This window comes from Microtus pennsylvanicus, chromosome 8 (assembly GCF_037038515.1).
Source record: "Microtus pennsylvanicus isolate mMicPen1 chromosome 8, mMicPen1.hap1, whole genome shotgun sequence".
NCBI classification, from domain to species: Eukaryota; Metazoa; Chordata; class Mammalia; order Rodentia; family Cricetidae; genus Microtus; species Microtus pennsylvanicus.
In genome coordinates, this window is record NC_134586.1 from 27,207,974 (window position 1) to 27,221,814 (window position 13,841).

General features: G+C 35.4%; 1 protein-coding gene across 15 annotated transcripts in view; it reads left to right on the forward strand.

Moving 5' to 3' along the window:
- Positions 1-13,841, forward strand: part of Wnk1 (WNK lysine deficient protein kinase 1) — a 116,104-nt gene that overhangs the window by 67,612 nt on the left and 34,651 nt on the right. For 13 of the 15 annotated variants that reach the window (XM_075982945.1, XM_075982946.1, XM_075982938.1 and 10 more), the window contains exons 6-9: positions 376-595; positions 1,919-2,252; positions 3,385-3,572; positions 11,893-11,973. In XM_075982945.1, coding sequence (XP_075839060.1) covers positions 376-595; positions 1,919-2,252; positions 3,385-3,572; positions 11,893-11,973 — 823 coding nt within the window. Of the gene's footprint in view, positions 1-375; positions 596-1,918; positions 2,253-3,384; positions 3,573-6,312; positions 6,571-8,909; positions 10,149-11,892; positions 11,974-13,841 lie in introns of all 15 variants that reach the window. The other 2 variants (XM_075982954.1, XM_075982953.1) reach the window with 2 other exon arrangements.

The window sequence follows — 13,841 nt, forward strand, 5'->3', positions numbered from 1 at the left end:
TAAAACAGATTGGCATAAGATGGTAGGCTGGGGATGAAGAAGTGCTTGTCTACTATGTGCAAGGTCCTGGATTCCGTTGCCAACACACACACACACACACACACACACACACACACACACACACACACAACGCTGTAGCATTATCATTCAGATAGACTAATGTTAAAATGAATCACAAATTTTCCCTAGTTTTTCTATCATAGATTTTTTTTTTCTCCTTAATTAAAGAATAGCAAACACATACATTTATGCCTGTAAATGCGCTGTTAGTCTGAGGCCAGCTTGGGCAACATAGGAGATACTGTCTCAGAAAGAAAGAAAAATAATCTTTTCAAACTAATGACTTCTTTTTTTAATTTTCTTTTTCTTTGAAAGATATTCCATCAAAGACCTTTTGAACCATGCCTTTTTCCAGGAGGAAACAGGGGTACGGGTAGAATTAGCAGAAGAAGATGATGGAGAAAAGATAGCTATTAAATTATGGCTGCGTATTGAAGATATTAAGAAATTAAAGGGAAAATACAAAGACAATGAAGCTATTGAATTTTCCTTTGATTTGGAGAGGGATGTACCAGAAGATGTTGCTCAAGAAATGGTAAATTGACCCTTAACTGTTATAGATTTATGTATACTGATACCAATAGGGGAAAAAACAAACTTTTATCTAATGAGTGTTGTATGTTGCATGTCTCATTAACATGAGGTTATGTGATTCCGTATGTTTTGTCTTTGGATAGGGGGATTTTTCTATGATTTTTCTTTAAGACCTTTCTTTGTATTTTTTGGTATTGTTTTGATAATGTGGGTTGGTTTTTAGTCCTTTAAAATTTTTATTTGAGGAAAATAACATGTAATTATAAGTGAATGAATAAAATAGACCGGAATGTATTCTGGAGTCTTTCTTAATATAAAGGTGAATACTTCTAGCTGACTGTAGCTGACTTTAGTCAAAATGTGTTAGTTATGCTGTTTTGCTTTGGGAACATTGAATTTATGTTCTTCCTGTTCCCTGAGTGCTGAAATTACAGGTATAACCAATCAGACCAGGTTTGGAATTGTTTCTAAACATTGGTTAGCTTTTGATCCATCATTATAAACACTAGAGAAAGATACAGAATTATAAGGTATTTTCACTTTGGTGGCTGGACAGGTAGGTAGCCCAGCAGTTACCCAAATTGAGCAGCTCACAACTGCTTATAACTCCAGCACCTCTGGCCTCTGTAGACACCTGTACTCACACATACAATTTAAATAATAAAAATAAATATTATGAAAACAGTTTTTACTTTGAATGGTGTTTTCAAGATCAAATCACTCTGATGTATCCTTACTTTAAATATGTGTAAAAGATCACTGTTCTAAAAGGAAACCCTTTTAGGAAAACCAAATCTAGGTATGCCCCAGTGCCTAAAATAGCCAGTTGTTATACAAAGGTAGTCATAAAATAACCTTACTAGGATTTATTAAAAAAAACCAAAACAACAACAACAACAAAAATATTCAGAAGTAGAAAAGGGGTCAGATATGAAAGAGGTACTTATTTTTTATTAATTTTATGTAATGTTCTATAGAAATGGTGGTATTCACTCTTTGTTTACCACAATTGTGGGGAAATATATAATGCAGACTGGTAATTTTACTGTTCGGTGAAGAAGAATCCTAAGGTCTCTGATGTTAGTGGCACACGTCTGTAATTCCAGTACTTGAAAACTGAGGCAAGAGGATTTCAAGTTTGAGACCAACTGTAAAATAGGTCTCAAACATTATAAAACTTGAAAAAAAAATTAATGCACCCCTCCAAAATGACTAACCTACTTTTCTACAGTGCCTTTTGTTTGTTCATTTGTTTGTTTCATTTTGTTTTGAAGTAATTTTCTCTAAATATCCTTTTTCTTAATATACCCTTTTTATTCTGTAGGTGGAGTCTGGGTATGTCTGTGAAGGTGATCACAAGACCATGGCTAAAGCTATCAAAGACAGGGTGTCATTAATTAAGAGAAAACGAGAGCAGCGGCAGTTGGTGCGAGAAGAGCAAGAAAAAAGAAAACAGGAAGAGAGCAGTCTCAGACAGCAGAATGAACAACCACCAAGTGTTTCCCAAGCAGGAATTCAGCAACTCTCTTCTGCTAGCACCGGCATACCAACTGCTCCCACCACTTCTGCTTCAGTTTCTACACAAGTAGAGCCTGAAGAACCCGAAGCAGATCAACATCAACAGCTACAGTATCAGCAGCCTAGTATATCTGTGTTATGTAAGTGTTTGGAGAAGTAAGCAAAGTGCTAGTGATGCTTTTGATTATTTTCGTTCTTGTACTCATTATTAATAGAAGGGTGAAACACTGAGAAAATGTGCTTAAGATATAAGGGTATTTGAAAACTGTTAGTGTCTTAACATTTTGAGTTTGTAGGTTATTTATCTATTTTATTTAGTTCCTTCAAGTTAAATTTGCAAATAATGAAGGGTAAATAAATTTTGCTATTTATAATTGAAGCTGTTAATCTGGTTTCAACTCTTTTACCAAAACTACCTAGGAGACCAAAGGTTGTTGAGACCAGTGCTCAGTAATTGAATTAAATATTTAACACCAAGTTAAACACAGGTCTCCACAGAATAAGACCTCGAAGTTAAATTCAATTTAAGATGATATCATTCAGTGACAATCAGAAATTTTTTGTTTTGTTATTGCTGTTTTGTTTTTATTCTGGAGACAGGGTTTCTCTGTGTAGCTTCAGTTCTCCCGGAACTATATATGTTGATCAGGCTGGAATTGAACTCAGAGATCCACCTTTCTCACCTTTCAAATGCTGGGATTAAAGGCATGCACCACTACTGTCTGACAAGAATTTTTTTTTTTTAAATTACTACTTTTTTGCACAAGTCCCTCATTTAAATGTAGACAGGTACTTAATTGTCTCAAGTGCCATGTTGACCCTAAGTCAGAATCTCTTGTTTGTAGCCACATTTGTTGTCAACAACTTTGAGAGAGCAAAAATAAGCTCAAACTCCCTGACTTCCAGTCAAGGTGAAACAGGCTCACATCTTATTAAGACTGCTATTCTTTTGGTTTTGCTTTGTTTGTTTGTTTGTTTGTTTGTTTGTTTGTTTTTGGTTTTTCAAGTCGGAGTTTCTCTGTGTAACTTTGGTTCATGTCCTGGAACTCATTCTGTAGACCAGGCTGGCCTTGAACTCACAGAGATTCACCTGCCTCTGCCTACTGAGCGTTGGGATTAAAAGTGAGCTCCACCACCACTGGCCTATTCAGTTTTTAAGATTTACTCCACATTTTAACAAAGAAATAACCAATAACATTAATGTAATGAGTCTGCAATGTAAACTTCTCCCTCTTCCATCTCCCACCCTCTAATGATTCATTTATCCTTCAGCTGATGGAACAGTTGACAGCGGTCAGGGATCATCTGTCTTCACAGAATCTCGAGTGAGCAGCCAACAGACAGTTTCCTATGGCTCCCAACATGAACAGGCACATTCTACTGGCACAGCACCGGGGCATACAGCTTCTAGTATCCAAGCACAATCTCAACCTCATGGGGTGTATCCACCCTCGAGTATGGTGAGTAAATGCATAAGGAAATGTAATACTAAAATGATAGCCAATAGGTAATCTTCAGATTATTTCTTATGTCATCTAGGTAGCAATGTGAGTCTAAGGTAGAAAATATAAATGGTCTAGTCAGTCTTTGTTGTCTGTGATTTTCATGTGGGTGGATTTAAATAGTAAAATGCTTAAAATTTTTATCTGTACTGAACATGTACGGACTTTTCTTGATATATTCCCTAGTAATACAACAATTTTTAAATGCCTTTAGAATGGAATTGGGTATTATAAGTAATCTAGAGATTATATGCAAATACTATGATAATCTATATAAAAGATTTGGACAACAGATTTTTGTTTCTGTTGGGGTGGCTTGGAACCAACTCAGCATAGAGACTGAGGGTTGATGTTATTTATAAAGGAAATAAGTTTATAAGAGTATAACCAGAGGAGTTTAGTAACATACACATTAACAAGTGAGAATTAGCTGAACTTCAAACACAAAGTAGCTGTGTACAGTAAGACTGAACTGCACTCTCTTCACCTAGGAATTAAATCTGTTCAAAAGGCATAAACTAGATACAACAAATGATTTGTGGGTGGAGCAAGACTTTTTAAAATTTTTTTGAAAGTAACAAGTGTTTTCTATAAGATTTTCTTTTGTATAAAAACCAGGTAAGACCTTCCAAACTATTAATAGAATGTTGCATGTGAGTATTATAGAGTAAAGGAATCTTTTATTGTATGACCTCTGACTAATTTATTGCTTGTATTTAGTTGATCATCAGTTGCTATGCGTGTTCCTTTCCCAGTATATGTTCATTTACCTTTTCCTTTATTTGGTATTTATTTTATCACCAGTTTATTTTCAGAGTCAGCTTACAGAAGTAATAAATTTATTGGAATATGTTGTATATGCACATTGTCCTTTTGCAATAGTGAAAGTTAAATTAGATGAATAATAAAATATCCCCATTAATTTTTTTGCTGACTCTCTGTGAGGTATTCAGAGGAAAAAAGATCATATACTTCAGAAAGGAATTAGATAACTGTTCACTTTAATCACTTGTTAGTACAATCTTTAAGCAGACTGATTTTCCTCCCTCCTTCCCAGAAGGCTTTTAATCCGAACTTTGTAGAATTCTTATGTCTTCATTAAGTGGAAAAAAAAAAAACTTTTCAGGAAAATACTTTCACTCATAAAAAATGCTTGTTTTGGAGTCCATTGATGGATCAGTTCTGCTTTGGACTTAGGTCCCAAGATGAATGGCCACATTAATTCAAAGAAAAGTACCACTAATATATACTAACCTTTTAACAATCTGTTCTTAACCTAAGTAGGGCAAATGACCTTGGGTGATTTATTTCAATATACTGACAAATATTAGTTGTCAGCACTTCTTTATTTCTTTGTTTCACAGTTATTTTCAACTCTTGGCTTCCTCATCATGGGGGTTATGTCTTTTTTTTTTTTTTAAAGTGAAATAGGATTGATCATTCATCCAGATATTAAATGCTCAAGCCATTAACATTAGCTGTATTTATTTGCTGTTCTAAAATTAGACTGTCTCTAACTTTTTGATGATAGTCTTCTAGAGTGATTATAAAGAATTACAAATATTTAGAATAATAAAACATTTTATAATCCTACTCTTTTTTTTTCATTTTAAGAATTTACTATGCCTAAGAGAAAATTTAAAAAGAGAGACAAAGGTAAAAATTTGTAACCAAAATGAACTTAATCATGATGATACATACTGATGAACTCCAAGTTTGGCTAAAAAGCATTTTTTTTTTATTATTTTTGAGACAGGGTTTCTCCATAGCTTTTTTGGTTCTTGTCCTGGAACTAGCTCTTGTAGACCAGGCTGGCCTCGAACTCACAGAGATCCGCCTGCCTCTGCCTCCCTAGTGCTGGGATTAAAGGTGTGTGCCACCACCGCCCGACTGGCTAAAAGCATTTCTTTGAAGCCAGTTTTGTAAAAGAAAGATCATAAACTTGCTCCAAGCACCCTAACAATATTAGACTAGCTCTGTAGTTATGTTAAACCCTTTCTCTTAGGGCACTACAAACTTTGTAAATTTAAACTGAATTTATCATATGGGGGAGGGGTTAATTCTTTAGAGATTCAAATTGAAGGCATTTCTCCCACTGACTCCTTTATAAAAGTACAAAGTATTTCTAATACTAGTGGTAAATGTCAGAAAGCTATTCTTTTTCTTCTATTTGATGATGACTTTTTAACCTTTGTAGAGAAAGTTGCAAGTGTATCTTGTAGACTATCTTCTAAAATAGAAAAGTTTTTTCCTCAAGTTTTTAGAGCTCTTGCAAATAATCTACTCCTAAAATCTTCCCCAATTTTATACTTCAGTAAATTTATTCTTATACTCTTACTAAGGTTTTAGAACTATATAGTTCATTGTTACTTGTATGGTACCCTATTAGTCAGTTTTTTTATTAATTCATGCACTTAATAGTTGGTATTACTTCAAAATAGTTAAGATAATAGTTGATCTTTTATTCATGCAAGAAAACCTGCAAAAAAAACACCAAAACAGGGAGACTAGTTATGATATACCAGCTGTGCTTTGTAGAATTATGTCTCACCTAAACATTTCTTTTTTTTTTCTTTTAAACTTTGCAGAGTTGGGGAGGGTAGAACATTTCTTTGTTTACTATGCCCTATTATCACTGTACATTTGGTTATTTTGTTTTCAAAGTACTGTTTTTCATGTGTGTTTGTTTTCTGTTTAGCCTCGTCGTGGCCGTAGCATGTCGGTTTGTGTTCCCCATCTTTCTGCTGTTCCCTCTCTATCCCGCATCTCTCCCAGTGCTCCTTCTACCCCACCACCAGTGCTGTCTGCACCTCTTTGTCCTTCCCTCCTTCGGACTGCCCCTGAGGAAACTTTTGCTGAAAAACTCTCTAAAGCATTGGAGAGTGTCCTGCCTATGCACTCTGCCTCTCAGCGCAAGCATCGACGCTCCAGCCTGCCTTCCCTCTTTGTCACTACTGTATGTAAATGTAAACTTCCTGACAAGTGAAAAACTATTACCAATGAATACATCCAGGCATAGAAAATTTGATTAAAGAGCCAAACTAAACTATTAGCTTGGTTATATGTTGTGCTTTTAGGATAACAGCTATTCCTATAGAAAACATTTTTTAAAGAATACTTTAAATGAGAATAAAAAGCAAGGAGGCAGTGAAATTTTGTTTAATAGCACTTATCAGTATAGCTTTTATTATACTTTCCTAGCTTCCCTTGATAAAAGGGTTTGAATTTTTATATCTTAGCAAAACTATGTGTTAAATTACTCATTATTAAACTCATTATTAGCCTAATCAAAATGGATTCTACCAAACATTAACCAAATGTTTCTCTCCTCAGTTTATTCTTCAAGGATGCAACTAATTGAATCCTTTGTATTTTAAAACCAAGTCAATTGAGGAATAAAAATTGATTTTAATTGTGTAAAATGATATGTCAGGAATCTAAAAGGCTGTTCCCTCTTTGGGAGGTACTTTTTCGCTCCAAAGATTACATAAGATTGGGCATAGACTCTACTGAATACATTAGATAAACATATAGCATATATAACTTTTCTTGTCTCCATTAATGTCTATGAAGCTACACAACTTCTCAAATTACTTTATTTGCTGTATGTAAGACCTTGCTTGCTACTTTTCCAAACAGAAAATATAGTTAATATTCTGAACTAGTGTCACCAGAATTTTAAGATATTTAGTTAGGAAAATGACTACCTATGTTATGGTTTTAGGATAAAACTTGAATAATCAATAGAATGTTAGCATTTGATGCAGAATACTCCTAGCAGGAGGAAGAAATGGCTCAGTGACTAAAGTACTGCATAAGCATGAAGTGCAGATCCCTAGAACCTATGTAAAGCCTGGCGCAGTAGTTCACATTCATAATCCCAGTTTTTCTGGGGTGAGAAGGGAAGTGTTAACAGACTCTTCAAAATCTCACAGCCCTCCAGCCTATTGTAGACAGCATCAAACAACAGAGATATGTCTCAAACAAATTGGATAGTGAGGACCAACACCTGAGGTTGTCCTCTGACCCTTCCCCCCCCACACCCATTTTTGTGTTGTTAAGGATTGAACCTGGACCCTTGCATATGCTAGACAAGCACTCTATTGAGCTATATCCCTAGCCTAAAACCAATATATTTTAAAAAGGAGTTCAGTCCTTGGTAGAGAATTATGTGCATTGCATTTGGCAAGCTGCGATTCTAAGCTCAGTCTTAATTCTGGAAACAAAAATTGCTATTAAATTGATTTTGCTATTATTCATTACCTCCATTTCATCTGATTTGTCAGAATTAGAAAATTCGTGGTGTTCAACCCTTATTAATGTTCAGAAGAATGATTCAGCATCTCTAACATTTTGTAGTAAAACTATTAATTGTAGTTTTGGATACAGAAAGGAAGAAAACTAGTCACTTATCCTTTTGTTGTCTTTTTTTTTTTTAAGATGGTGTCTCATATAATTGCTCAGTATAGCCTTATACTCAAAAATCCCCCTGCCTCAGTTTCTTTTTTTCTTTTCTAAAGATTCATTCATTCATTCATTCATTCATTCATTCATTATGTGTACAATGTTCTGTCTGCATGTATGCCTGCAGGCCAGAAGAGGACACCACATCTCATTACAGATGGTTGTGAGCCACCATGTGGTTTCTGGGAATTGAACTCAGGACCTCTGGAAGAAGAGTCAATGTTCTTAACAGCAGAGTCTATCTCTCTGGCCCCCACCTCAGCTTCTTAAGTCCTAACATTATATAAGTGTGCACCATTGAACTTGACCATCTACCGGAGATCCCTTTTGATTTATATTATTACAAATTTCTTCTGATCATTTACTCTTAGTTGATGAAAATAACACTGAAGCCTCTAATAGACTACTATGGAACAGTAGCTTAAATTAAAGTATATTTTTAATTATAAAAATAGTAGGATTCTTTGTTGTCCTGTAATATTTTAACTTTAGGATTTGCCATTGACAAAACTTTAAGAATGAACACATTTATTATAGATAAATAGAATAATCATTTAGGAAGTTTACTTCATACCTTTGCTTTGGGAGAGCGTATTTGTGGAAAAACAGCTGTTTTTTTTTCATTCAAGGAAGTACCAAAGATTGACTTTATTGGCCCTGGATGTATTTAATGGATTTTTACTATACACATAATTTCCAAAAGCATTGTTAATTATTAAAATTTGAGTGTGGCCACTTCATGGGGTTACACAGAACTATCCAGCTATGCATGTCTGATGTAATTTCACTTACTGAATGTATGAATTACTTGTCTTATTCATGTTGATACAGCCTCAGTCCATGGCGCATCCGTATGGGGGGACCCCAACATACCCAGAATCACAGATATTTTTCCCAACTATTCATGAACGTCCAGTTTCTTTTTCACCACCTCCCACCTGTCCACCGAAAGTAGCCATTTCCCAACGTCGTAAGAGCACCTCCTTCCTGGAAGCCCAAACTCGCCAGTTTCAACCCCTGCTGAGGACTGTTGGCCAAAATCTTCTTCCACCTGGTGGCAGCCCAACTAACTGGACACCAGAGGCCATAGTTATGTTTGGTACTACAGCCGGTAGAGTAAATAGAGATCTATGTGAGATGCAGGCCCAACCTGTGTTTGAGCCAGCCCAGATTTACAGTGACTATAGACCTGGACTAGTACTGGCAGAAGAAGCTCACTATTTTATTCCTCAGGAAACAGTATATCTAGCTGGGGTGCATTACCAGACCCAGGTGGCAGGACAGTATGAGGGCATTTCATACAACTCACCAGTACTGTCAAGTCCTATGAAACAGATACCTGAACAGAAGCCAGTGCCTGGGGGCCCTGCCTCAAGTTCTGTCTTTGAATTTCCATCTGGACAGGCTTTCCTGGTAGGACACCTTCAGAATTTAAGATTAGATTCTGGACCAAGTCCAGCATCACCCCTCTCTAGTATTTCTGCACCTAACAGTACAGATGCTACACATTTGAAATTTCACCCTGTCTTTGTTCCTCATTCTGCGCCAGCTGTGTTAACTCATAACAGTGAGAACAGAAGCAACTGTGTATTTGAATTTCATGCTCAGACACCAAGTTCTTCTTCAGGAGAAGGAGGTGGGATTTTACCTCAACGTGTTTACCGAAATCGACAGGTTGCAGTGGACTCAAGTCAGGAAGAACTGCCTCCTCAGTCAGTTGGATTGCATTGCCATCTGCAGCCTGTTACTGAAGAACAGCGTAATAACCATGCCCCAGAATTGACCATTTCTGTGGTTGAGCCTATGGGACAGAACTGGCCAATAGGAAGCCCAGAATATTCAAGTGATTCCTCTCAAATTACTTCGTCAGATCTCAGTGATTTTCAATCACCTCCCCCTACAGGGGGAACAGCTGCACCTTTTGCCTCTGACGTCTCATTGCCCTTTATTCGCCTGCCTCAGACAGTGTTACAAGAATCCCCACTTTTCTTCTGTTTCCCCCAAGGAACCACAACTCAGCAGGTCTTATCTGCCTCATATTCTTCAGGAGGAGCTACACTCCATCCACAGGTTATAGGAAAACTTTCACAATTCTTTTAAACTACCCTGTTTTGCACTAGTGCATTTAAATATTCTATCTCATGTCCCTGAATCATGGATTTATGAGGAATGTTGTTTATTTTCTTAATAGAATTTTTTGTGGTTATAAATATTTGTACTAAAGAATGAACTATAAAGCAGAAACTACCTGGTTTGCCTGTGATTGTAGTCATCAGAATTAATGACTAATCTCTATGTGGAAATTTACCTTAGTAGTGAAAATGCAATTGTCTATTTTGATTATTTAGATACAGTAAAATGATTTAGTATAATTTCTTCCTCTAAATAAGTTTTTAAAAATTAAAGAAGTATAACCTTAAAGCAAAATGGGAAGTAGCAAAGACTTTTTGGTGTAATGTTAAGAAACACAGAGCCTTTCATTATAAGTAGGACTTAAGAAAACACATCTTATGAGTTTGGCTTAACAAATGAAGGTGTAGTTTTGAAATGGTATCAATCAGACCACTGTATTAAGGACCCAAATGTAACACTAATCAGTTAAGGACTATGTCAAATTTTAACAACTGGTAGAGTCTATTGTGTAATGATTTTATTGGGTTTTGCATGAATTTATAATAATGGGTTGCAAAGGCCAGGAACAGTAGTGTCTCAGGCTTTGTTCTCTGAATATATTTAAAAATTTAGTCACACGTACACGAGCATACATACTCACAAATATAATAAGAGACAGAATTAAAGAAGTTATGACTATTTCATATACTCTTTAGGTATATCCATTACTTGGAATCGTGGTAAGAAGCAGAAGGGCCCTGAAACTTAGATAGCGTGGGCATGCTGTATGCTTACATTATCCTTCAAGCTTTGCAAAGAAAAAAAAAATTAAAATAAATAATTTAAATTTTCATCGAGTGTGATATATCCCTAAAAACATTGAAGAACCTCTTCTAAATTGAATTGAAACCATAAAGGTAGCCTTTTCATTTTCTTAACATATGTCGGTGTGCATAGTATACATGCATTCATTTCCCCAACATATATTCTTGTACTCTATTCTCAGTTAATATAGACTTCTTGTTAAATGGAATAAGCTGTTCAGTTTCTCAGACCCAACATAGTTCACATTCTCTGGGTTAGTTAATCCTTTGTTCTGAATGGGGACTTGTATGGTCATTATAGAATTTTTAGTAGCATCTTATAGCCATTTCCCCTAGTTTTGACAATTAGAATGTCTTCAAATGTTTCCATATGTTACCTGAAGCAACCATTATATACTTGTTGAGAAATTGGTTTTTAACAGACGTTTGACATTTTTTTATCAGTTACTATGACTACAAGAAATAGGAAAAGAAAGCCAAATTAGCACTTTTGAATGTGGTTTTTATTTAATTATCCAGATTAAATGTTTTCATGTTGATATCTTAACACATTTTTTTCCTGTGACAATTTTATTATTGAATCTAACTATTCAAGCCAGCTAAAACTTTAGCCACCATTAATAGTAAGTTTTTAACATCAGTGTGTTTGTGTTTTTGTTTCATTTTTACCTGAGATGTGATCATAAATGTTCTATAATCTTTTTCCTAAACTTATCTTACAAAACAAAACAAAAAACCCTAGAGGTCTGTCTTGTATTACACTACCAAACTGTTTCATTTCAATCAAGCAGTCTTCTGAGGATCTGAAGTATTTATACAAAAGTGTAACTTTCATGTGCATAAACCTTCTCTAATTTGTATTTGCTTTTTTATTTCAGGCACAGGGGCAGAGCCAGGGCCAGCCATCAGGTAGCTTAGCAGGGGTTCTATCTTCACAACCTGTCCAACATCCTCAACAGGTAAGAATGTTATGGTGTTACATTATGTTTTATCAGTGGCCAAAAGCACTTACTTTTTGAGCTAGATTGCTGATATAAATGGCTTGCTAACTTTTTGGAGAATAATTAAGTAGCGTAACATTTCTGGCATTTAGTAGTAGTTTAGGATATCTTTCATTTTGGTTAATGTACTTATAACTATTAAACAATTTATTAGGTACATGTTGAAATTTAGAAGAATTGTTACATAATTTATCTTCTTAATGGTTGTATTCATGAGGTAAAATATACAAAGAAAATTGTTTCTATTTATGTTTTATGACTTGTCCACATATGGGAATTTTGTCACCTTTAATCCCAGCATTTGGGAGGCAGAGGCCTGGTGAATTTCTGAGTTCAAGGCTAATTTTCTCTACAAAGCAAGTTCCTTGACAGCCAGGCTACAAAGGAACCTTACCTCCAAAAAGAAGGGGAAAAAAGGAGGCATTTTGTCATTACAGCCTCCCATGGTTCATGCCTTGACTAGTGAACTTGTTTTTATTGGTTATTAGTGGGATAGTATATCATATTTGCACTATAAGGGAATGAATGAAAACCTAAAGAACAAAATAAACTTTATTTTCCTTAAAGGAAATGGAGTGATGGCTCACTAGTTAAGAGTATGTAGCCAGGTAGTGGCCACGCAGCACTCGGGAGTCAGAAGGAGGTGGATCTCTGTGAGTTTCAGGCCAGCCTGGTCTACACAGCAAGTTTCAGGACAGGCTCCAAAGCTATACAGAGAAACCCTGTCTCCCCCCACCCCACCCCCAAAAAAAGGAAGAAAAAAGAAAAAGAACGAAAAAGTATTATATTGTTATTCCAAAGGACCCAGGTTCAGTTCCAAGGACTAACACTATGGTTAACAACCATATGTAACTCCAATTCCAGGGTACCCTCTTCTGGCCTCCTCAGGCATTAAGCATTCCATTCATGTCTAACATGTACATACATGCAGGCAAAACACATAAAGAAAACAAAGAGCAACTACTACAGGAAGTTTTTTTGTTTTGTTTTCTTTTCAAGAAAGGGTTTCTCTGTGTAGCCCTTTCTGTCCTGGAACTCCCCCTGTAGACCACACTGGCCTTAAACTTGGAGATCTGCCGGTCTTCACCTCCCAGTTACTGGGATTAAAGGCAAGTACCTCCATGCCCCATCTGATTTTTTTTTTATTTTTAATTTTTGACCTAGGAGGTTTTGTCCCAGAAGATCTGAGGAATTCAGGACATGAGTTTAAAAAGAGCCAAACATCAATAAAATAGCTGATCTTAAAATTCAAATAGTTTATCAATACTTTTGCTTAGCAGATTTTAATTTACAGGAAATCATTCATTTTGAACAATTTATTAGTTGTTTCAAGCAAGATTTATACTCATCTGTTTAATATGATAAACTATTTCATTGATGGTTCTTCTACTATAATTTTAATGACCATATTGTAAAGTGACTTCTAATTTTTAAAACAAAGGCTTCATTATTATAAATGGCCTTTTTTAATACACTAGGTGGCCATATGGTCACTTCATCTTTATGGAGGTTAAATTACAGGTTAGTAAGATGACTCAGTTAGGTAAAGTTTCTCTCTCAATGCTCTTGCCTCTGCCTCCCAAGTACAAGAATTAGAAGCATGAGCCACACACATCTGAATCACACTAACATCTTAATTTGCTTATATTTCGATATAGGCCAACACTATTAAAAGGAAAACATTTATATTCTGTGCTTTTCCTTTTCTAAAGAAATGTGTCAACTGTCTTAAATACATACTTATGTTTACATACATACATATAAATATTAGCAAATAAAGGAGAATGTGAAATAAATCATCAAGTTCAACACTCAAAGTATGTGGG